This window comes from Pyrgilauda ruficollis, unplaced genomic scaffold (assembly GCF_017590135.1).
Source record: "Pyrgilauda ruficollis isolate IOZ18807 unplaced genomic scaffold, ASM1759013v1 scaffold72, whole genome shotgun sequence".
Classification (NCBI taxonomy): domain Eukaryota; kingdom Metazoa; phylum Chordata; class Aves; order Passeriformes; family Passeridae; genus Pyrgilauda; species Pyrgilauda ruficollis.
In genome coordinates, this window is record NW_024529044.1 from 3,277,820 (window position 1) to 3,300,240 (window position 22,421).

The 22,421-nt window shown below is 44.2% G+C and overlaps 3 protein-coding genes across 11 annotated transcripts; 2 read left to right on the top strand and 1 right to left on the bottom strand.

Moving 5' to 3' along the window:
- Positions 1-326: 326 nt before the first annotated feature.
- DDX5 (DEAD-box helicase 5) lies at positions 327-7,752 on the top strand. 2 transcript variants are annotated; one of them, XM_041485645.1, is made up of 13 exons: positions 327-480; positions 1,884-2,049; positions 2,197-2,293; positions 2,377-2,510; positions 2,633-2,698; positions 3,117-3,258; positions 3,337-3,497; positions 3,651-3,823; positions 4,093-4,203; positions 4,405-4,466; positions 4,548-4,607; positions 5,853-6,077; positions 6,594-7,752. In XM_041485645.1, the coding sequence occupies exons 1-13, from the start codon at positions 473-475 to the stop codon at positions 6,977-6,979; spliced, it is 1,791 nt and encodes a 596-aa protein (XP_041341579.1). In that variant the 5' UTR covers positions 327-472; the 3' UTR covers positions 6,980-7,752. The 2 variants fall into 2 exon arrangements, with proteins under 2 accessions (XP_041341579.1, XP_041341578.1); XM_041485644.1 differs by having other exon boundaries at positions 331-504.
- A 2,141-nt stretch (positions 7,753-9,893) lies between these two features.
- On the top strand, positions 9,894-18,198 carry POLG2 (DNA polymerase gamma 2, accessory subunit). Of its 4 annotated transcripts, XM_041485659.1 has the most exons (9): positions 9,897-10,439; positions 10,834-10,978; positions 11,117-11,222; positions 11,612-11,785; positions 12,800-12,940; positions 13,623-13,703; positions 14,425-14,525; positions 15,411-15,548; positions 17,728-17,907. In XM_041485659.1, the coding sequence occupies exons 1-9, from the start codon at positions 9,938-9,940 to the stop codon at positions 17,765-17,767; spliced, it is 1,428 nt and encodes a 475-aa protein (XP_041341593.1). In that variant the 5' UTR covers positions 9,897-9,937; the 3' UTR covers positions 17,768-17,907. The 4 variants fall into 4 exon arrangements, with proteins under 4 accessions (XP_041341596.1, XP_041341595.1, XP_041341593.1 ...); XM_041485662.1 differs by lacking the exon at positions 11,612-11,785 and having other exon boundaries at positions 9,894-10,439; positions 17,728-18,198; XM_041485661.1 differs by lacking the exon at positions 13,623-13,703 and having other exon boundaries at positions 9,895-10,439; positions 17,728-18,198.
- On the bottom strand, positions 14,551-21,434 carry MILR1 (mast cell immunoglobulin like receptor 1). 5 transcript variants are annotated; one of them, XM_041485664.1, is made up of 9 exons: positions 21,367-21,434; positions 21,230-21,274; positions 20,086-20,373; positions 19,552-19,836; positions 18,934-19,047; positions 18,403-18,492; positions 17,509-17,571; positions 17,087-17,146; positions 14,551-15,480 (listed from the first exon to the last, which is right to left on the bottom strand). In XM_041485664.1, exons 1-8 carry the CDS (start codon positions 21,398-21,400, stop codon positions 17,094-17,096), a joined length of 972 nt encoding a protein of 323 aa, XP_041341598.1. In that variant the 5' UTR covers positions 21,401-21,434; the 3' UTR covers positions 14,551-15,480; positions 17,087-17,093. The 5 variants fall into 5 exon arrangements, with proteins under 5 accessions (XP_041341598.1, XP_041341601.1, XP_041341599.1 ...); XM_041485665.1 differs by having other exon boundaries at positions 15,427-15,559; XM_041485667.1 differs by lacking the exon at positions 18,934-19,047.
- Positions 21,435-22,421: the final 987 nt, after the last annotated feature.

Here is a 22,421-nt window from a genome sequence, read left to right on the forward strand (position 1 = left end):
CTGCGTTCTGAACACGCCGGGCGGCAGAAAGCCTGCACTTATGGAGGCTGGAAGACAGAATTCTCCATTTCTATTTCCGTCCCCCTCAGGCCGGGATGCCCTCAGCGAGAACGAGGCTCCCGCCCGCAGCGGCCCCGCGCAGGCGCGAGCAGGGGGTGGGGGGAGCTCCCCGCGGGGGGGGCACTTCCGGCCGCGAGCTCAAAGCCGGTCAGCCGGGCGAGCCGTGGCCACGCCCACGCGGAAGGGGGCGTGGCCTCGCGCCGGCTCGGGCCGCTTACATAACGGCGGGGGTGGGGCCCGCGCGTGCGTCACGCGCCAGCTCCCGGCAGCCCCCGCTGCCCCCTATATAACCGGCGTCCGCGCGGCCGGGCGCCCACAGTGAGCGGCCTCCCCCAACGGCGCCGGATCTTGTTCAGGCCTTCGCCACCCGCTCTAAGTGATCGGAGTCGCCTCGCCCACCGCCACCATCGCCATGCCCGGGTATTCCAGCGACAGGGATAGAGGGTGAGTCCGGGGGCACGGCCGGCGCCAGCCGCCGCCAGCGTCCGGACTCTGAGCCTGCCCGTGGGGCTCTCGGGGTTGTTTTTCAGACGTTTTAAGATGGCGGCGGGGCGGGGGTTGGGCCGTGAGCCCTTCCCTCAGGGCTCCCGCCGCGAGGGGTAGCCGTGGGAGGGTATCGGGCTTTCTTAGGCCACCGATTGTGGACGACTGTCGGTTCCTTCGCCTCAGAGCACCCCCCGCGGGTGTGCTAGCGCTAAGAATAGCGCGGGGTAATTTTTTTTTTTTTTTTTTTTTTTTTTTTTTTTGGAAGTAAAAGACTCGCCCCAACCCCCTGGGGACGCCCCCCAGCACAGACGGTCCCTGCAGAGCCCGATTGCCCCCGCTGGGAGCGGCGGGCGGGCTGGAGGTTTGTGGGTCAGTGGGTTGGCAGTGCCGAAGCCTCGGGGAGCTCTCGGCAGGGCGGTTCCCTCCCCTCCCTTCCCCCTCCCAAGGCTCGGGCTGTGGCCGGTAGGAGCCGGCCGGCTCCGCTTTGTGTTGTGTAAGCGGATGTTAATGGCCGGCCCCGCCATGCGGTGGCTGAGGGGAATCAAAATGCCGGCTATGCTGCTGCTGCCGCCTTTGTTCCTCCTCCTCCTCCCCCCGCCCAGCCCCGGCTCTAAAATGGCAGCGGCTGGAAAATGTGGCGTAGACAGAAATGAGAGACAAAGGAAACAGCGCTGGCAGGAAGCAGCGGCCGCTCGGGAAGCGCTGTGTTGTGCTGGGAAGGATCGTTCCCAGTACCCGCCCGGCCAAAATTGGGAAGTGATCGGGGCGGGGGAGGGAGCCCTGCGCTCGGAGCCAGCGCATGGCTCAGCGCGGCACCGAGCTGCGCCTCGGGGCTTTCGCGATCAGCCTTCTCCGAACGGAGGGACCGAAGCTGAAATGGTAATAAAGTGCATGGCCCCATAAAACACCGTTGTTAAAAGAAGTCTGTCTTTTGGGATATGCAAAAAAAACGGTTTACGGGAAAGTTATCTCAAGGTTTCGTAACTGCCCCTGCCCTCTTCCAGCAATAGGAGTGTCACTGGGATGGGAAACCATTTTGATCACGGGGTAGTCCCTAGGTTTTGATGCTTGTTGTAACTTGCTGTTCAATTGCATTGTATGGAAATAGGAAAGACACGTTGTCTTAGCTTGTGAGTAAGAATTGTGGCTAGGCAGATTGTGGCATCTGCAGCTTAAAGTATGAGTTTTAAAGTTCTGGCATCCTAAAACTTCTGTAGGTAGAATTTATACATCTGAACTGTAAAGTAATGGGTGGAGTGCAGAGACGGTGGTGAAGTTGTTCAGGAAGAGGACTAAAATGTTTCTCCTGCATTCTATGATGTGTTCTTTTTGCCTAGGTTTGGAGCCCCTCGTTTTGGAGGAAGTAGAGGTGGACCTCTCTCTGGGAAGAAATTTGGAAACCCTGGGGAGAAACTTACAAAAAAGAAATGGAACTTGGATGAGCTGCCCAAATTTGAGAAGAACTTCTACCAAGAACATCCGGATGTAGTTAGACGTACTGCGGTATGTACCTGATCTGGCTCGAGCAAGAGTAAACAGAAAGTGCAAACATATTGAGGGTCATGGGGCCCAGCAGGCACAGATGGGGTAACTTAAAATATAACTTCAGTATCAGAGCTTATTTTCAATAATGGGTGTTTTGTTTTGCAGCAAGAAGTTGAACAGTACAGAGCAAGCAAAGAGGTCACAGTTAGGGGCCATAACTGTCCAAAACCAATTATCAACTTTTATGAAGCAAACTTCCCTGGTAAGTGAAGACCAGTTTACTGGTTGTTCTTCAGACTGGGTTAGGGCAACATCTGAATCTGTATGTTTAAATTTTTTTTCAAGCAAACGTTATGGAAGTAATTCAGAGGCAGAACTTCACTGAACCAACTGCTATTCAAGCACAAGGTTGGCCAGTTGCACTGAGTGGATTGGATATGGTTGGAGTGGCACAGACTGGATCAGGGAAAACGCTCTCTGTAAGTTTTGATTATAGCCTGAAATACTGCTGGATTTCAGCAGTGGCAGTATGGCATAGCCTCGTGCAGGGTGAGCACCTCTAGGAAAAGATTGTAATGTGATTTGTCTTTCTTCCAAACAGTACTTACTGCCTGCCATTGTGCATATAAATCATCAGCCATTCCTGGAGCGAGGAGATGGACCTATTGTAAGTATTCCTAAATGCAAGGGGATTTTAATTTCTAAGGACTGTATTTTACAGTCTCAGTTAGCCATGCTCATAAGAGTGCATAGCTGCATTCTGTTTCTCTGTATGAATAAAGTGATTTCCTGTTGGGGTAGTTTCCCAAGTATTCTGTAAACTCTGATTGGATCGTCCTAAAAATAGTACAGAACAGGGTTTGATTTCGGGTTATATTTTGGAAATTGCTATCCCTGGAAGCTAGTGACTTTCAGGTATCCTGCACACGTTTGGTGGTAGCTGAGATGGGAGGTAACTTGGTTTGCTGGTTTGGCTACTTAAATCTACTTCAGTCAGTCTGGCACTAAACTTTACGCTCAAAATTAGTCTCAGACTAGGATCTTGTACTGGGTATTGAGCTAAAAGATGGGCATCCTATTTCCAGTGTCTTGTGTTGGCACCAACCCGTGAACTGGCCCAACAAGTGCAGCAGGTAGCTGCAGAGTACAGCAGAGCATGTCGTTTGAAGTCCACGTGTATTTATGGAGGTGCTCCAAAGGGACCACAAATCCGTGACCTGGAAAGAGGTATGGATCAGCCTCCGATGCATGTCTGTCTGGGGCAACGTGGAAACTGCTTCAGCTGATGGGACTGCTTGGTTTTAGGTGTGGAAATCTGCATTGCAACGCCTGGAAGACTTATAGACTTCTTAGAAGCTGGAAAGACCAATCTCAGGAGGTGTACTTACCTTGTCCTTGATGAAGCTGACAGGATGCTTGACATGGGATTTGAACCTCAGATCAGAAAAATTGTGGATCAGATAAGAGTGAGTATAAATGGTTCATGCATTTATCACTATAGCAGATATAAACTACTGCCACTACCCTTGTTAAAGCAAGAGCGATGCAAGCCTGGGTAGTTTTGGTTGGGCATTTAACTTAGGCCTCTACTGATCTTTCATTGATCTGATCTTTTCTAGCCTGACAGGCAGACTCTGATGTGGAGTGCCACATGGCCTAAGGAAGTGAGGCAGCTGGCTGAAGATTTCTTGAAAGAATATGTGCACATCAACATTGGTGCACTGGAACTGAGTGCAAACCACAACATTCTTCAGATTGTGGATGTGTGTCATGATGTCGAGAAAGATGACAAGTAAGTAGGCCTTGGGGGCAAAGCATTCTGTGTTTTCCGTCAGTTTTACTTTATGAACTGTGAAATGAAGGCCTTACTTTGATGGATTTTTGACATCAGTCTGAGGCAACTTAAAGGCAAGAAATCAGTTTAAACTTGTCTTAAGCTCTAACCATAATCTCTTAAAAATAGGCTTATTCGTTTGATGGAAGGCTTAAAGACAAGAAATCAGTTTAAACTTCTACAGTAGAAAGCAGTCTTAAGCTCTAACCATAATCTCTTAAAAATAGGCTTATTCGTTTGATGGAAGAAATCATGAGCGAGAAGGAAAACAAAACAATTGTTTTTGTGGAAACCAAAAGGCGTTGTGATGATCTTACCAGAAAAATGAGGAGAGATGGGTGAGTAGTAGCTGGGACTTCACTGAACAACCCCAATAGTCTTGCATGTGCTCTTGACCACTACAGTTAAGCATCAAAACTGTCAGTGACAGCAGCTATCAGCTACAATGCCTGGACTGGAATTTGCCATAGCCTAGTTTTTGACTAATGAAACCACAAAGTTGGGGTGTTGTTGGGTCAGTCAAGCTGTTGTGTTTTCAGGTGGCCAGCGATGGGTATTCACGGTGATAAAAGTCAGCAGGAGCGGGACTGGGTTCTAAATGGTGAGTGTTTCAGCAATTTCTGCAAGCATCCTGACGTGTGTTGCTTCAGGAAAAAAAATGGATTAACTTCTTGTGTTACAGAATTCAAACATGGAAAAGCACCAATCCTGATTGCTACAGATGTTGCATCCAGAGGTCTAGGTTAGTAAAACTCGTAATGCCAGTTGCCCAAAGCTTTTAAAGAAAGTCTATTGCTTTCTTTAACCTCTGCATTTTTCTAAGTTTTCTTCACATAAAGGTGCAGTCTTTGTGGCAAGGCCTAGGCATGACAATCGGAGGACTCGAGGGGGATGGAGGACTAGTGGAAATGATCGGCTGGCTGCTTCCAGTCAAATAGAGAGGTGAAAGCTGAGAGCATTGTGTGCCAGTAATCTTCAAAAGGCAAAGATCATCCTTTAAACTACTACCCCATAAACTGTTCTCTCATGAAATAAGCAGTTTCATTCACAGTTCACTTTGCCCTGGTATTTCTCTTCTCTCCATGCTTTGCATGATTTGCCATGGTGCAGTACTGTTAGTTTTGTGCATACTGTCTGCTGTGATCTGTGGTCTTTGAATTTCAGTGAGTTTTTTGAAATGTTGAAGAACATAATTTTAAACTTCAATGTTCAATGAAATTTTTTTCAACCATGAAATGGAGAGAGCAGCTTTAAAATGTACTAAGCCTTGTACAAATTGGTGAGTACTGGCACATGAAATCTGAGAATAAAAGTCCACCTCTCACTTTAACAAGTGGGGCAGGAAAGCAATGGCTTTTCAATGCCTTTGAAAGTCGAAGTTCCTCCACCTATACATAGTCGTCATGTCGAGACCTGCCAGAGACCCATTCTCAAGTGAACCCTGGCTTCTTGGAAGCGCTTGCCTAGACAAGACACAGTGCATAAAAACAACTTGGTGACTTTGGGGGGACAGGTATGTTTTTCTTGCAGCTGCAGTTCAAAGGTCTTGGCAAGACGAGCAGTGTGGCCCCTTTTTTTTGAGCTTCTAATGAGTGTGTATGTGAAGGACCTTGTATGTTTTTACTCTAAGGTCCTCAAATGAGCACATGAAGAGGCTGCTGTGAGCTTTAGTGGCCCTACTGCAAGAAGCTTTCAGATGTCACTTGATGATTTGTAAAGGGGACACTTGAGTTGGGAATGACAAGCAAATGCACACTCCTTATGGTAAGGTTTTGGCTCACAGGGTGGGTGATGAGAACGGGATCAGACGGAGTGTGCGTAACTTTTCTCTTCCACTATGCTCTTGCAGAAATGGATGATTCTAACACTGTTCTTTGCAGCCATTATTCCCTTTAAAATACTCTTGTCTAATGTTTATCTTCGATTTGGCTGTTGTGGTGTGCAAAACTTTGTACCTCGCTTTTTGCCACACTGCAACACTTTACAGATGTGGAAGATGTGAAATTTGTCATCAATTATGACTACCCTAACTCCTCAGAGGACTATATCCACCGAATTGGACGAACTGCCCGCAGTACCAAAACAGGCACAGCATACACATTCTTTACTCCTAACAATATTAAGCAAGTAAATGACCTCATCTCTGTGCTTCGGGAGGCTAATCAAGCCATCAACCCCAAATTGCTTCAGCTGGTTGAAGACAGAGGTTCAGGTAAGGGCTGTTCTTGATCTCAGTGCATAGCTTTCCTCTCAGAACAAAATGGAAACTTCTGATTCCACCTCCAGCCTCTCTTCAAAATAAATGTGGAAGGTGGTTTAGTTACCAAGTTACTGTGACCTCAGAAGGTGTTTATTTATACAAAAGCCAGAAAACAGCACCCAAGTGCTCCCAGCCTGTGCTGTGGTGCACCTATAGCTAGAGCAGGCCAAAGAGGTGCTTCATTACTTGCCCTGAAATAAAACACTTTGTTTCCTATGGCTTGGAAAGAGAGATGGACCCAAGTGTCCTGCTGGCAAAATTCACTTTTTGCCTTGATATGCCACAACTTGTGTTATGGGGGAGAGTGTACGACTTGTCAAAAGGGAGACAGCTTTATCTAACTGAAGTCCAACAAGCACCTGGAAAGCTTTTGTAGTAGGTTTGAATTGCTGGGACAGAAAATAAATGCTGCTTAGCTGAACTGGAGAGCCTTTACCATACGCGTAACTGTCTTGTCTCTTTCACTAGGTCGTTCCCGAGGTGACCGACGTGACAGATACTCTGCGGGCAAAAGGGGTGGATTTAGTAGTTTTAGAGAGAGGGAGAACTTTGAGAGAACCTATGGTGCGCTAGGCAAGAGAGACTTCGGAGCAAAAACCCAAAACGGGGCTTACAGCGCCCAGAGTTTCAGCAATGGAACTCCCTTTGGGAACGGCTTTGCAGCTGCAGGCATGCAGGCCGGCTTCAGGGCCGGCGGTAACCCCACAGGAGCGTACCAGAACGGCTACGAGCAGCAGTACGGCAGTAACATTGCCAACATGCACAATGGCATGAACCAGCAGCAGTACGCCTACCCTGCCACTGGTGCTGCTCCTATGATAGGTTACCCCATGCCCACAAGTTATTCTCAATAACTTAGTGTATTTAAATGTCTCAGTTTTTCATAATTGCTCTTTATATTGTGTGTTATCAAAACAGGATAGTTATTTAAGAAATGGGAAATGCAGAAATGACTGCAGTGCAGCAGTAATTATGGTGCACTTTTTCGCTATTTAAGTTGAATATTTCTCTACATTCCTGAAACAATTTTTAGTTTTTTGTACTAGAAAATGCAGACAGTGTTTTCAAAGTAAATGTACAGTGATTTGAAATACAGTAACAGAAGGCAGTGCATGGCCTTCCAATAAAGATATTTGAAGACCGATTTTTCTTTCAGATGACAATTTTCTCAACATGTGCACAACTTTACATTAATGATATGTCAAATGTTTTTATATTAAATTCTAGAAAGGTTTCTCAACTGTGTCTGATTAAACATTTAAGCTTATACAAATACCAGCCTTGCCTTGATTGGGCTAGATTGCTTAGCATGGCAGGCTCTGCTTTGATGGGGAAGAAAATTAAAGCTGGCTTCCAAGAAAGTATTGGAAGCAGTGTTCTTCCTTGTCTCACTAGCATAGGGCCAGTTCTTGGAAAAGATCAAAACTCTGTAGTGGTGTTGCTAACAAGCTGCTACAAGCGTAGGAAGCTTCTGCAGCACCGTAACCGTCGCCTTCACACGAGCATATGTGCAGACCAGGCTTGAGTGTTGTGTACCCACAGCTGCAGGCGTTGTGAGTTAGCATGCAGGCTTCTGAGCTTCAGAGAAACGGGAAGATCTTAGTATTAAAACTTCAAATTATACTTACACTGGTATTGAGCAGTGATTTCTTTATGGAGGTGGTGGGAGGGGAAGTGGGCTGTTGATCCATGACAATGCTTCATGGTCTCGTGGTTTTGGTTTTTTTTAAGGGCTTTTAATATGTGCAAATGACTCCCTAATCTTAAAGCACTGCCCATGCTGAGTGAAAGAACAGCATAATTCTTGATCCTGGGGTTAAAGTGCTTTATGCTTTCAAGTATGGTGTATTAAATTCCAGTTTGATACTGATTTTCAGTTCCTTGTTCATCAGTAACAGTGAGTTTTAAGTTTAACAACACTTAATGTGTTCAAGGTTGAATCTACAAGATTCTTTTTATGTTATTTTGAACCTGAGTTAACTTTGTTTTGCACTTAGATCTTTTTGCTCAGTCCTTGATTACTTGTCCTTGTTTCCCTCTGAGGCTCAGCTTGTGATGTTCTCTAATGCAGCCTAGTCTGCCTCTTATATTTCCTCATTTTCTGTGAAGTTCTATCACTTGACATATTTGTGATCCTTCACTCTCGCTTTGAGAACTCCAGCTGGAGGCTTGGAACTACCCCACTGCAGTCTAAAACTGCAGGTGGCAATGTATTTTATTTTGGTTTTTTTTTTTTTTTTGGGCTGGGGGGGGTGAAGTCGGGGTGGGGTTTTTCTCTCATTTATTTGTTTTGGAACACTGCTTGGTGTCACCAGGGGTGAAAAACAAGGAAGTAGATTATTTATTACTGAAGTATGACTTAACTCCTAAGTTTCCATGTCAGTGGCCTGAAACAAAATGCTTTGAAAAGCTGGTTTTGTAAAGTTGTGGGTTTTTAGTATTTAAAAAAAAAAAAAAAAAAAAAGGTTCATTTATAGCTTGTGCATTAAAATTGAGATATGAGAGTCTTTAATAGTGGTGTAAAATCTGAACTGCAGAAAGACGTTTCCTCCCTGTATTTTATAACTCTTTCCAAACGACCCTTTGCATGGGGCAGTGTTTCCTGAGGGGGAAAATACGACATTTGCACATAAAATAATGGAAAGAAACGAGCTCTAAGCAGCTTTGACATTACTGCCAGTGCTACTCTGGCAGAATTGAGCTCATGGCAAATCTGCCTTCGAACTTAACTTGCCTGCAGTTCTTGTTGAGGCGGGAGTAGCAGCTCCTGCCGCTGACCCAGTGCCCTACTAAAGCGGCTGTCAGCCCGGGGGAGGGGGCTGCGCCGCCGCTCCGGCGCGGGGATTATCCCGCCGAGCCCCGCTCCTGCGGCTCGCGGAATGGCTCCCGCTCGGCCCCGCCTCCGCGCCCCGCCGCCAGCTCGGGCTGCGGCGGCTGTGGAAATTTCCACTGCGCTGCCTGCGCCGCGCCGAGCGGCCGCGGGGAGCCGGGGCCTCGCCCGCGCCCTTGGCAGCGGTGCCGCCTCCGCCCGCGCTCTGCCTGCTGCCTCGATGTGCTTCGGGCGTGCTGCTGTCCCCGCGGTGGGCGCCAGAGGGGCTTTTCCCAGGAATGTCCCCGTGCAGCTGCAGCGTGTTCCGGTGCCAGCAAGGGCAGGGTCTGTCCCGTTGTCCCCCTCCCAGTGCCCGGTGCTGCCGGGCTCTGGACGTCCCTGTCCCATAGGGGCAGGCCAGGCGTGACCCCGGCACGTGTGGCCTTATTGCCGATGTTGGGAGCTCTCGAGACGAGTTTGGTTTATAAAAGTGACATTCTTTATTCTGTGCGGGGCTCAAGGTTGAGCACACCAAGGCGTAAAAAGTTACATCTTTTTTACAAAAAAATGTACATGAACCCACCTATCTAATGCACATTCTCCGCCTACCCAGTGTATGTTTATTTGTGTGATGTGATCTTACCCAATACTTGAAACGAGTTCTTTATTAAGCAACTTCCATTGTAGAAGTTCCCTGACAGCATTAGTTATGTTTACAAAAGGCGAGAAAATTCAGCTCCTTTAGAGTCAGTTCCTTCAGCAGAAGTTATCTGACGGCATCATTACGGTTACAAAAGGTGAGAAGATTGAGCCTGGGGACAGGAAATTCACCTCGGACGGTCCCTGACCTTCGGCCCGCGGCCGCGGCGAGGCCGCGATGGTTCCACTGCGCAAGCGCGGCCGCCACACACGCCCACCGCTCCCCGGGGGGAGCTGCGCGTGCGCAGTAGCTGCCCCAACTTCCCCCCCTCCGCTTTCAGCCCCGCCGTGAGGGAGCGGCAAGATGGCGCTGGGCTCCCGCCAAGGCTGCCGCTGGTGCGGCCGCGCCGCCCTGGCACAGCCGAGGTGGCAGCGAGTCCCGGAGCCGGCCGGGTGCCCGGCGCGGCCGTACTCGGAGGGCGGCGGTGCTTCCGAGGCGGCGGGCGGGGCGGAGCTGCTGGAGGTGTGCTGGCGGCGGCTGTTCCTACGGGGCGGCGCGGGGCCGCTGCCCTGGAGCGCCTACCTGAGCGGCCGCCACCCCGGCTTCGGGCCGCTGGGCGCGGCGCTGCGCGCCAACCTGGCGGCGCAGTGGTGGGACTCGGCGCTGCCCCTGCGGGAGCAGGTGTTCCCCGTGGATGCCCCGCTCCACGGCCCGCCCGGCGCTCCGCGGGACGCGCAGGGGCTGCGGCTGCTGCACCCGGAGACGCTGCGCGAAGCCCTCCAGGGCTGTGGGCAGGGCCCTGGCGGCTCGGCCCTGGAAGAAGTACTGGGGGCCGCGGGGCTGCTGCGGGAGAGCCTCCTGCCCGGTAGGTCCCGGGCGGCTCCGCTCAGCCTGCACCCTGCGCACGAGTTTCTTGCTGGGAGCGAAGCAGCTGCGTTTAAGGGATTCTCCCAGTTGCGTTGGTGCGGTGGGAATGTTCCTTCTGTAGGCTGTGAATATGTGTGCTTTTCAAGGACCTGACCAGCACAGGTGGACAGCAGATACGCTCCCTGTAATTCGGGGAAAAGCACATTAAAATCAATGTGCCCCGAGGAACCAGCCTGCTGAGCCCATGTCTACAAAGCATCAGTGCTACTAAAGATAGTAGGACTGCATGTACAAACAACACGTGTATAATATGTGCTTAATTTGTTCTTGGTAGAGTTAAAACATCAGAAACTTTCCCGTGGCCACTAAAAACAGGGCTTTGTGTTTTGTAGGTGTTCTGGCGCAATATGTCAGCTGCTTAGAGCTGGTGAACAAAAGACTGCCCTGTGGCCTTGCTCAGATTGGAGTGTGCTTTCATTCTGTTCCAGAAAGTGAACATTCTGTTTCAGGAAATGAACACAACAAAAACCTTACAAGGTAGAGTAATAGAGGAGTTAATTCCTTATCGTACCTAAACCAACTATTTCACTTCTGGATTATTTTTGAATGCCGTTTCTTGCTTTTCCCCTGTTATTTCCCAAGGTGTTAACTTGCTGCCCTTGCTGTTGTTTAAAGAATAGGCGAGAGGACCACGTCTCTGCTTGCCTGGTTTAGTTCTCCCAGAACTTCAGGACAGTGGCTCGATTACTGGCTACGCCAGAGGCTCCAGTGGTGGAGAAAGGTAACAGCAGATATCCATGGGGAATCTTGGCCTGCTCCTTTATGCCTCGGAGGGGGGAATAGTCACCGTGGTTGGTTTAATGGCCTTACATTGCTGGCCTGTTCCAGGTGCATTTCTCATGGAAATTGAGAAGCTACTGAAGTTGATGACAAAACTGATAACTAGTTTATAACTTGACTTGCAGAAAGGCAGATGTTTTGTGTTTGTCGGTGATGTGAGATGAAAATGCCATAAAACAACCAAGAGATTTGGGCTTTAACTTATAAAAACCTTTTGCTGGAAATCAGAAAATGGTACTAAAACAACCCAGACTTCAGTTTGCATTGCAGACTTGTATGTAGTTCTATGAGATTTGCAGTCGTGATCACTCTTACACCTCTTATTTGCAGTTTGCTGTAGGCCCGTCTAACTTCAGCAGCAGTGACTTTCAGGATGAAGAAGGCAGAAGAGGATTTAAGTTACATTATAGCTTTCCTTGGGGGACAGAAACAATAGAAACACTGAAGAACCTTGGTGATACTGAACTGTTACAGCTGTATCCAGGAGAGAGATCTAAATTACTTGTAAGCTTTACTGTATTAAACATCTTTCCTGATAAAGATAGTAATGTGTGAGAGAAATGGTTTCTTTGCTGATCCAGTTGCTTAGCACGTGGATGGCTTTTTATTGATTTGCTGCAAGAACAGTACAATTGATACTCTGCAGCCAGACCTTCCTTTTCAAAGCTGATTAAATAGTGTTTGGTACTTTTTTTTTTCTTTTTTTCTTTTTTTTTTTCTTTTTTTTTTTTTGCAAGGAATTCTTCAAAATTAGAAATGAGCCCTTATTGACAAGACAGCTGTTGTCAGTAGTGTAGCTTTTACCTGTATTTGTGAATAAATGGAAACACAAACTTGGACTGTGTTTTGCACTGTTCAGTTTGCATCACAAAGAGCCTGTACATGTGAGGGGTTTTCTTTCTTGCTGTAGCTTGTTCACTTTCATGTATGTACAAGTTTTTATAGATTAATGGGTTATAAAAATGGCTTTATAGAAAAGGGAAGTATGGACTAGAGGGAAGCCTCTCTACTGAATTTGTTGAAGAGGGACAATCCTAATAAATGGCAATGTTTGGAGTTAGGCTGAACAGATAAAACCAGAGTAACTTTGCATTTTACTAGAAAATTTCAACCTTCTTCTTCTCATGACAGTCCTGTCTTTCCTGCTTTTGCAGTTTATTTCTACAAAACAGGGTTACATAGGGATTTCTCAGAATGTGGGGACTCATGGTCATTTGGAAGTAATCTACAAACCTCCAAAAGAATATGCAGAGTTTCAAATGTGTTTGCCATAGATTTAAATTTATGATCAAAGTGGCAGAGCAAGAAACTAATCCTGCCCTGACCTGCTTTCCCCACTGTTACAGCCTTAGCTGGTCACAGATACACTGCTAAGGCTGCTGGTAATGTTTTAAATAAATGTCTGTATTTCAATAAATAAGAGTGCTTGAGCTCAGTGTCTCATTATACATTTAAAGCAAGCAAAAAGCTTTTGGGGGCAATCTTTGATGTTTTCTTACATGGGTTTTTTCTCTTCAGGGCCGAGATGGAAGGAAGAATGTCATCCCTCATGTTCTGTCTGTGAATGGGAATCTGGACCGAGGAGTGTTAGCTTATCTTTTTGATTCTCTACAGGTAGTTGAGAATCCATTAACAGCAAAGAAAAATTCTCAGAGAAAGGTAAGTCCATGTAGAAAATGTCAGAAAATAAGAACCCCCCTAGACAATGTGGTAAATTCAAGCATAGCAATGTTTCCTTTTCCACATGGCCATCCTGATCCCTTTCCAATGGGTGCAGACTCAACCCTCTCACTGGCAGCACCAGGCTGGCCCCATGGCACAGCCCCTGTGGTCCCTGTCATCCACATAAGCAAATTTTCTCGTTCCGAGGTCCCCTTTTCCTGTTTTACCCTTCTCTCTGATCAGCAGGTAGGATCTGGACCATCATTCTCCCCACTTTTACTCTGCTTTCTGGAGTTGGAGTGCTGGCTGTCAGTGCCTGTTACCCAGGCAGTTGTTTGGGCTTTAAGAACAAGCAGTAGACTGGATGGGAGCTGCCTGCTGGGCTGGCTCTCATCACTCTGGCTCCATTCAAGATGATGGAACTCTGCTAACAAATCTTCATCTCTTTTCTGGAGCTCAGCCAAAATAGATTAATTTCTGCCATGTGAATGTAGCTGGGCTGTGTGCTCATTGCACAAAAATACAGCTTGCTTCTAATTCAAGATTTTGTGCTGTAAGAAAATTTTTGTATGTTTAAAACCTTAATTTAATTTTAAAAAATTGCTATTTCCTACTTCTGTTTAGAATTGCTTGATGATAAATACATTTAGTAATCTGTTGGTTTTTGTAAATTTATTAGGTACTTAAGCTTCATCCTTGCTTAGCACCCCTTAAAGTGGCCTTGGATGTAGGAAAAGGTCCAACAACAGAGCTGAGGCAGGTATGTTGTAAGAAAGTATTTCAATCTTGAGCGTTGACTCTCCATGTAATGTGTTACAATTCAGACACTGTTTATGTTGAGGAAAATCATGCTGCTGCTTTGACTCCTGGAGATTCCTGGTTGTGCAGAGTTCATGGTGCTCCTACTCTGCAGCTTGTGGGTCACAGCCAAAGGAATTCACGCAGGCAGTTCCTTGTGTGGACACAACTGTCTTTGGTAAAATAGGGTTGGATATATAGGAGTGGATTGGGGCATATGACTCCTCATGTCAAAGCATCTTGAGCATAGTGATGAATGTTTTTTTCTGAGAGAAAATAGATGCAACCTCATGTTCATGTTCACACGACTGTCTTTGGTACAATAGAGCTGATGCTTGCCCCATGCAAAATTAAGGAAAATGAATAACACCATCCCTCTCAGTTTAATCTTTTGGAATTATCTTAATGCATGAGTCACATGTGCAGAAGGATATTTTAAAAGTTTTCATTTAAGTCAGTCATAAAGTCCCTGTGGGAGGGAGGAAGCTTACACTGGCATGTTTTTAAACAGAAGTGGAGACAGAACTGCCAGGCTGCTTTCTGATTTGAAATTATTTCAGCCAGCAAATAAACACCAGCTAGGAATGTTAATACCACACTTGTTAAGAGTTTTTATGGTTTCTTTGTATAGAGTCTCATCACTCAAAGTCTGTCTTTTAACTTGTGTTTTTAAATGAACACAGGTTTGCCAAGGATTGTTCAATGAACTGACAGAAAATGGAATTTCTGTATGGCCCGGTTATCTGGAAACTGTGCATGTGTCTCTGGAACATCTTTATACAAAGTAAGGAGAAACAGTCTTCTGTAAATTAAACTATGAAGGTCAAAGATGACTTTCTGTGGACTGCTGTAAATATTCCTTTTTTCAGTAGGAAGTCATTGTGTACAGTTACTGATTGAAGGTGTGGATCCCAAACTACAGACTTGGATTCAAGTAGTTTTATTATGAAAAGCATATATCAGATAATTTTTAAATTAAGTGAAATAGAAGCCTTTCCCATGTTACTGTTATTTCCCTGGAACTGTAAAATGCCTTTTAAAAACTTGCATGTAAAAAACAAATTTCTTCAGATGACTTGTAAGCTTGCAGAACTGTTTCCCACCCTCACCCCCATTTTTGCATCTGGTCTGGTTCTGTGTTTCATTCTTAAGCACTCTTTCAAACAACCCACTGTGTCTAGTCTTGAACTTGACAGTTCTTCCAAGTCTGGAACCACTGCCATTAGTGATGTGATGAACTGTTTGTGGATATAAAAACAGCTATTCCATTTGGGGGCTTCATTATGATTTGTTGATCAGGAGAGGATTGGGGCATATGACTCCTCATGTCAAAGCATCTTGAGCATAGTGATGAATGTTTTTTTCTGAGAGAAAATAGATGCAACCTCTTGTTCATGTGCAGTAAAACAAAGATAAATTCTGCTTGTAGAAAAATACTCTTTTAATAGGTTACTAAATAAGATTATTTTTATATACTAAAGCAGCTAAGTAATTTGAAGACATGTAATCAGGAAAGCAAGGAATGGCAACAAGAAAACTGGAGGTGTCACACCAGACTTAGTGCAATACAGCAAAACTAAATATGTACAGTTTATGGTCATTTGTATGTAAGTTATCTGATTTTTTCCACGCACCAAAAACAGTAACAGGTGGGTTCCTCTCTCTGCAGGTACGATGAGATGAGTATTCCCTTCATGGTCTTGATAAGTGATGGCACTCTAGAGAATGGAGTAGTCCAGCTGAGAAGCAGAGACACCACCATGAAGGAAATGATGCACATTTCCAGGCTGAAGGACTTTTTAATTAAGTATGTTACATCTGCAAAAAATGTGTAAGCTTAAACTTGTTGAATAAAGGGATTTTCTTAGATATCTTTGCCTGAACTGGTTTCAGCATTATCACGGACTCAGTGGTTTCTCTGCAAACAGTTCTGCTAAAACATGGTGGTGCATCTGTTCTCTGTCAAATCTGGGTCTTCCAGGTTGCCTTGGAAAAAGGGAAGAGAAAAACTTGTCCCTTATTAGCAAGGCTAACCATATTCTTGTTCATGTCTTTGGTTTTAATATCATACTGAAAGTGCTCCATCCTAAACTAAAAATTCAGCTTTGCTCTCTATTGCTGACACAATTGTGATCTCTGTTGGAAAATGGTATTTTATATTAAAGACTTCCAAATCTTAAATATTTTAATAACATCAGTGTCTTTGTACTGTTTGTAGGAATGTATTTTAGTCACATGGCTTCAGTTCTTAAACATGTAAGCTACTTCATGTTGCACTTGATAAACATAAAAAATTCAGAAATACATTACCAAGAGTAACAGAATAACAGATTTAAATATTTTTTTAACCAGTATTTTCTGCGGACAAAATATCTGTGTGTACAAAATGGTGGAAAAAGACTAATGTGTGATAATATTTTTCCTGTACCTAAGCACAGTGGTTAAAATCAGATACAAGAGTTTGCAGAGATACAGAACTGCGTGCTTCTGATCTTTTCTAGATTTCCAGTACAGCTGGTTCAGTCCCTGTATAAAGTGCAGCAAGGCTCATGGCCTCTGATAGTCATCAGTGTCATGAAACACGAGAACTTGCCTTAAAATCTTCTTCTACCAACATGGTGCTCACTTAACTGTAAATGAGTTATTTGTAACAACAATAATAGTTGCAGTATAGAGTATTTATACTAGATATAATCAATGTTAGCATCATGTGACTTACTGAACTCATGGAATTCTAAATAAGCTGGCTCTGGAATGGTATTAAAGCAGCCCAGCCACATCTTAGAAACAGCTGGTAGCAGGATACAGAATTTATTTTGAAGTCAGCTGTCCCAAAATTAATTTTCACAATCTGTCCCTCTGAGAGCTATCTACTACCATCCTATCTACTCTGAGAGCTGAAGTACTGTTGAACTGAGAAATTGCCATCCTTGCAGGTACATAGAGGCCAAATACAGATCCTCTAGTGCCCGAGGGATGTTTTTTCTTTTTTTTGTTACACTAGACAAAAGCCTTTTCACTATCCTATGTCTGCAAACAATCCAGTTTCTACTTCAGCAGAATTGTTAAATGTTCAGGAACTTAAATCTGTGTGAAAGCTTTACATGTAATTCTAAGTTTTATCTGTTTGCTTTTTCTCTTAAGTTGTAGTTCATAGATATTATGGCTCAGAGATTTTGCTTCAAAAGTGAGCTACACTGTCTCTCTACAAAGTGATTAGGCCAGGAAATTGGTATCTAAATATCTTATCTTTGTATGCAGCTTGCTGGAACTTACCACATTTGAGGGCTGTAAAATTCTTTAAAAGTATGTGATTAAGTTAATCAGAAAAAATTATAATCATACCTGGTATTCAGTCTCTGATGAGGACCTTTGAATAGACTGTAGCACATGGCCTCTTCCCTGCTAAAAGCCAGAATAACATAATTCATATATAGAATATATATATAGAATAACATAATAGCTGCTTTCTTGGTACAGCTACACAGAAGAATTAACATTGCATCAGCAGTGTGGTCACTAATAACATCTGTGTGGTTTCATAGTGAGGCTGTTGAATTTGCCATAGGATGGTTTGTTGGGGTTTTTCTTTCTTCTTTCCTCCCCTCTCCTCAAAACAGTTTTAAAGCTGTTTTAGTTTTTCCATAGTAACTAAGCAATTTCATGAGCAATTGCAAGTATTTAAGCCCTGCCTCCACCCAGCAAAGTCCCCTCAAAACATATTTGTGTGTATCAGATATTCCAATATGATAGCTTGAGGTTTTCACCTTTTTCCTCTTCTCTTCTAATAACGGAGAAGTTGATGTATTCTTCTTCTGGTCTAACAGGCTCTGGTTTAAAGATGATGAACAGCAGTTAACTCAATTACAAACAACTTGAATCACACTTTTTTTGTAATTTTGAAACAAAGCAGTGAGATTCCATACTGAATATAAATCATGGAGTATCCATGGGCCTTATCAGAGCTCTTCTCACTGTCCTTGCGGGCTGAGATCTGGCACAAGCAGCTGCACAGCACTGAGCTGACCCAGCAGGGCAGTGAGAGCTCTACCTACTGCATGAACAGGAAGGCAGGTTTGTTTGGAGACAGTTACTCCATTTGGACATTTAGAAATTGGAAACAATGCCTTTGCTGTTGGTTTGTTGGGAGGTGTTCTTATTCCCCTTGAAAAGAGGCATTCACATTCATGGCAAATGTAGAAATGTGCAAGTTCAGAGCATTGTGGCTGTCAGGTAATGTCTTCATTATTGTCTGCTTTCTGCAATTCAAGTACCAAAATGTCTTAACATAGGTCAGCTGCCTTGTTGTCACTTCATAATTTCAGTTTGAACTGACTTTGGATCTTCCCAAACTTAAGAAGGATTGAATAAATAACTAAAGTATTGAACAATTTTGAAAAGAATGCAGGAGCTATGCAAGTTTTATTTTGCTACAGCTTCATATAGCTCACTGTTGCCTGTTAGTAAATGGCCATTACACCCTTTTTTTATTAAAACCTCAGTTCATTTAACCAGCTGCAGTTTTGGCTGCATGGCTCTCAGATGATGCCAGATAAGGATTCTGAGGGGTTTAAATAATGCCTCTGCCAGGAGGGTCAGTAGGTGTCCCCTTCCAGTACCTGAAGAAACCTGCCTGACTGCAGGGGGTGACAGGAACTTACCAATCTCTGAGTATATTACTTCATCTTCAGACTCCTCTGCATTCAGTGTTGAAGTAAGGCCAATTGAGGGCCTGGTAGACTTAAATTTTTCTGCAAATTGTAAAAGAAAAACGTGTGTTTTGTGTGTGTATTTATATAGATGTATATAAATATTTCTTAGAAATAAACAGTTTCAATTTATTTTTTAATATTTGGAGATCTCAGGTACTGTTTTTTTCACAATCAAAATAATTCTTTAACCAAGGGCATTTTAATAATTTCCCTTTCCAGTGAGGTCAGATTCCTTCCAGTGTTTTTGTGTATTACTTTAGTTGTTGCTTTGCCTCCCCCACCCCAGATCTTTCATCTAAAACACAGCTCAGAGATTTGGCCTTGTCAAAATCTTAAGCTGCTGGTGCTGCTTCAGAGGAGATTCAACAATATGATAAAATAGCAGGAGCTACTCTACTGAAAACGTGATGTTTGCATACTGAAATATATTGACAATATAAATGACCTGTGGAAAAAGAAACAGACATTCAAATAACTCACTTGCGTTATACAAAGGAATTAGGAAAAATGGAATTGCCAGAGCAAGTCCTATTATAAGTAGTAGCAGGATCAGCCCAAGTGAAATTATCAGGGGCTGAAAATGGCTTCTCTCTTCTGCCAAAAAGAAGAAAAAAAAAAGTGTTTATGCAATGAAGTGTTGTTTCATATTTTAAGTATTTTCTGTAAATCGAAATCAAGACTTGCAATTTCTTTCAGCTTTTAGATTAACTGGGGTTAGTGTAACTGTTCATGAGAGTCCCAAGGGCTCTGTGCCCCAGCAGAAGGAAGGCAGCTTGCTGGTGCCAGTTAAGCTCTTTCATGGGAGCAGAGAGAAAAATGAAACCAGACTCTCTCCAAGGTGGACCAGGGGTCTCTTGCAAAAGTGAGTCTTTACAGGCATCCTCCATGGTTACTTCAACTTCTACTGCTATCTAGGGTGCATGGAATTCTATGGTTTTGCATTAATTTTAAAACATCATTTTTTTAAATTTAAAAAATTCTATTTTGAACATCACATTGCAAGATCAAAATATCTGGCTAAAAACTTGCATAGTTACAACATTCTGAATTTTGTGTGATCCCAGTTTGTCAACAGTAGTAACCTCTTTTCATTCATACCTGCTACTGTAAAGTTGAAACTGTTGCTGTATTTTGTATTATTGGGAAAACTGTTATTAGCTTTGCATTTATAGGTTCCAAAGTCACTATGGGAATTGATAAATAGAAAAATCACAGCTGCTTCCCTCTTCTGCATTGTCTTTTGGGGAGAAATGTTTTGTGTTCCTTTGAAGAACAGATATGTGATGGGAAGGGATCCGTTCTCTGAGAAACAGGACAGGGTCACGTTCTGGCCTTTCTTTGCCTGAGAGGTGGGTGAGCTCAGCACTGGCTTGGAAATTGGCTCTGTAGAAAGAAAATTGAAAATTCTGAATCACAGAGTACAGGACAAGCTCCAGGCAAGACTTGGAGTAAAGTGACAACACTGGCAAAAGAGCTGGGCATGAAGGATGGGGGGGTCGTGAGCCCGGGCAGGAGAGCACTGCCAGCTCCTGAGGTAAGAACAGCAGCAAAGTTCAGCTCCTCAGTCAAGAAAAGAGATGGCTGTGTGCCCCTGCAATAACCAGTGCTGGGAAGGTGTACAGCAAGACGTACCTAGGAGGGTGAAGTTGAGGCTGTTGCTGTATTTTCCACCGCTGGAGTTGTTATACTCAGCTTTGCACTTGTATTCCCCCACATCGCTGGCAGAGCTGATGGTCAGGGTGAACAGTGCAGGGCTCCAGTCTGACCTGTTTGAAGCAGATACCTGCTGGTTGTGCTTGAACAGTGTGTATCTGACAGGTGGAGATCCAGGCTCAGAGAGGCAGGAGAGGGTCACATTCTGCTTCATCACCACATTCAAAGTCCCCTGAACCAGTACAAGCTTGGGATTGGACACCATCTCTGGAAAGAAAAAACTTCTGAGTGAGTTGGCTGCACCTATGACCCAAGAAAGCCCCAGATTTGTCCCAAAATATGTTGACAACCAAGCTATGCTTTTTATGTTGAAATGGACCAGTATACTTTTTCCACCTCTGATAGCAGGCAACTCAATTATTTTTCAAAACCAGAATGCAGCTTCATACATGATGAAAAGTGCCTGTGCTCATGCAAAAGAGGCACAGCCACACAAAGCCCACAGATGTGTTCAGATGAACCAATAACAATACTTTTGAACTACAGCAGCAATTAAAATAATAGAAATATAAAAGATTAAATCAAATATTGTGGGGTATTAATTGTAGGAGAAAGTAACCTTATAAATTAGTTGAGAGATAGCCTATGAACCTGAAAGCAAAGGCATTTTATTAGTATTAAAAGTAATTATTAAAAGTATTTTATTAGTGGCTGTCTATTAACAGACAGAACTAAGCTTGTGTAAGTAGATAGAACATATGGATAGTAGCAGTAAGGGCCTTGATGGTCTCTCAAATTTGTTTCCTTTCATGATCTTATACAAATGAATTTGCAATGAAAACCTGTCTTTCCATAGAAAATGGTACTGAACTAGTCATGACTAAAATAAATTACATTTCCATGGGAGGAAAAATGTTTTAACAAGTTAAAGCAATTTTGACTTTACATACAGGTCAGTAAAGAGATGGTTAACTTTGTATAGAAACTTTTAAACTGACTCACTGCACAGAGAGGTGAAAGATTTAATTTGACATGAAGTTTTTGGACATTTTTAAATTCCTCCCCCATTTTTTGGCTAACAGTCAATCTCAGCACATACCTCAAAATCAACAAGAGAACCTACCTTTGCCATTTGCAGTAGTTTTCTGTATCTGCTGAGACATTTGAGCTAAGAGAAGAAAAAGAAAAGCTTTCAGACAAGAAACAATGGTTCTGCTTTAGAAAGGTTTGTAATATGAAAGAAACATGTCCTTAGCTTACAGTAGGAAAACAGCAGAATTGCAAGAAAAAACATTTTCTGGTTATACTGGGCAAGAGAGCTGGTGCAGTTACATGACAGAGATCTTTCTTCTGAAGGAGATGGAGGAGTGGCTCTAGGACTTGAGGAAGTTCTAAATACGGAAACTGTGCCAATCAGTGTTGATCTTTACTCATGTTTCTGTGGAGAATTTTGTCATATTTCACATACATTTAGCCTATGGCAGGCAGAGGAGTGGGCAGAGAGAGGAGCAGTGGAGTGGGGAGCTGCCGTTTGGGTCGCAGGCAGATGTTGTGTCCAGCTATCCTGAGCCATGGCTGAGGTGAGCAGCAATTTGGGTCACAGGCAGATGTGTCCAGCTGTCCTGAGCCATGGCTGGGGTGAGCAGCAATTTGGGACACAGGCAGATGTGTCCAGCTGTCCTGAGCCATGGCTGGGGTGAGCAGCAATTTGGGACACAGGCAGATGTGTCCAGCTGTCCTGAGCCATGGCTGGGGTGAGCAGCAGTTTCTCCCCTGAGTTGTGTGGTAGACCATTCATCCTGCCCTGCGGTTCAGAACCCGGCAGTCACTGAGGGTGGCAAAGGCCTCTAAGAGCATCAGGTTAAAGCATTCCCCCAGCACTGCCAGGTCAACCACTAAACCCTGTCCCCAAGTGCCACATCTCCATGTCTTTAAATCCCTCCAGGTGACTCTACCACTTCCACTCCACACAGGCCAGCCTGTGCCAATGTCTAACCTTTGCCATGAAGAAATTTTTCCTAATATCCAATCTAAACCTCCTCCAGTGCAACTTGAGGCTGATTCCTCCTGTCCTGTCACTTGTTGCTTGGGAGGAAAGACCAACCCCCACCTTTCTCCTTTTGGGTAGTTTTTCCAGCACTGTTCTGTGAAAGGAATTAATGAGATCACTGATGCGTGTCAAAGAGACACATATTTGCTAGAGATAGGGCAAGTGATAATATAGTGAGACTAGGGATGTACGTGGCACTGGGTCTGTTTTTAGCAGCAATATAATTTTTTAAAAACAGTCTGAAAAAGTCTATAGACGTTTTAAA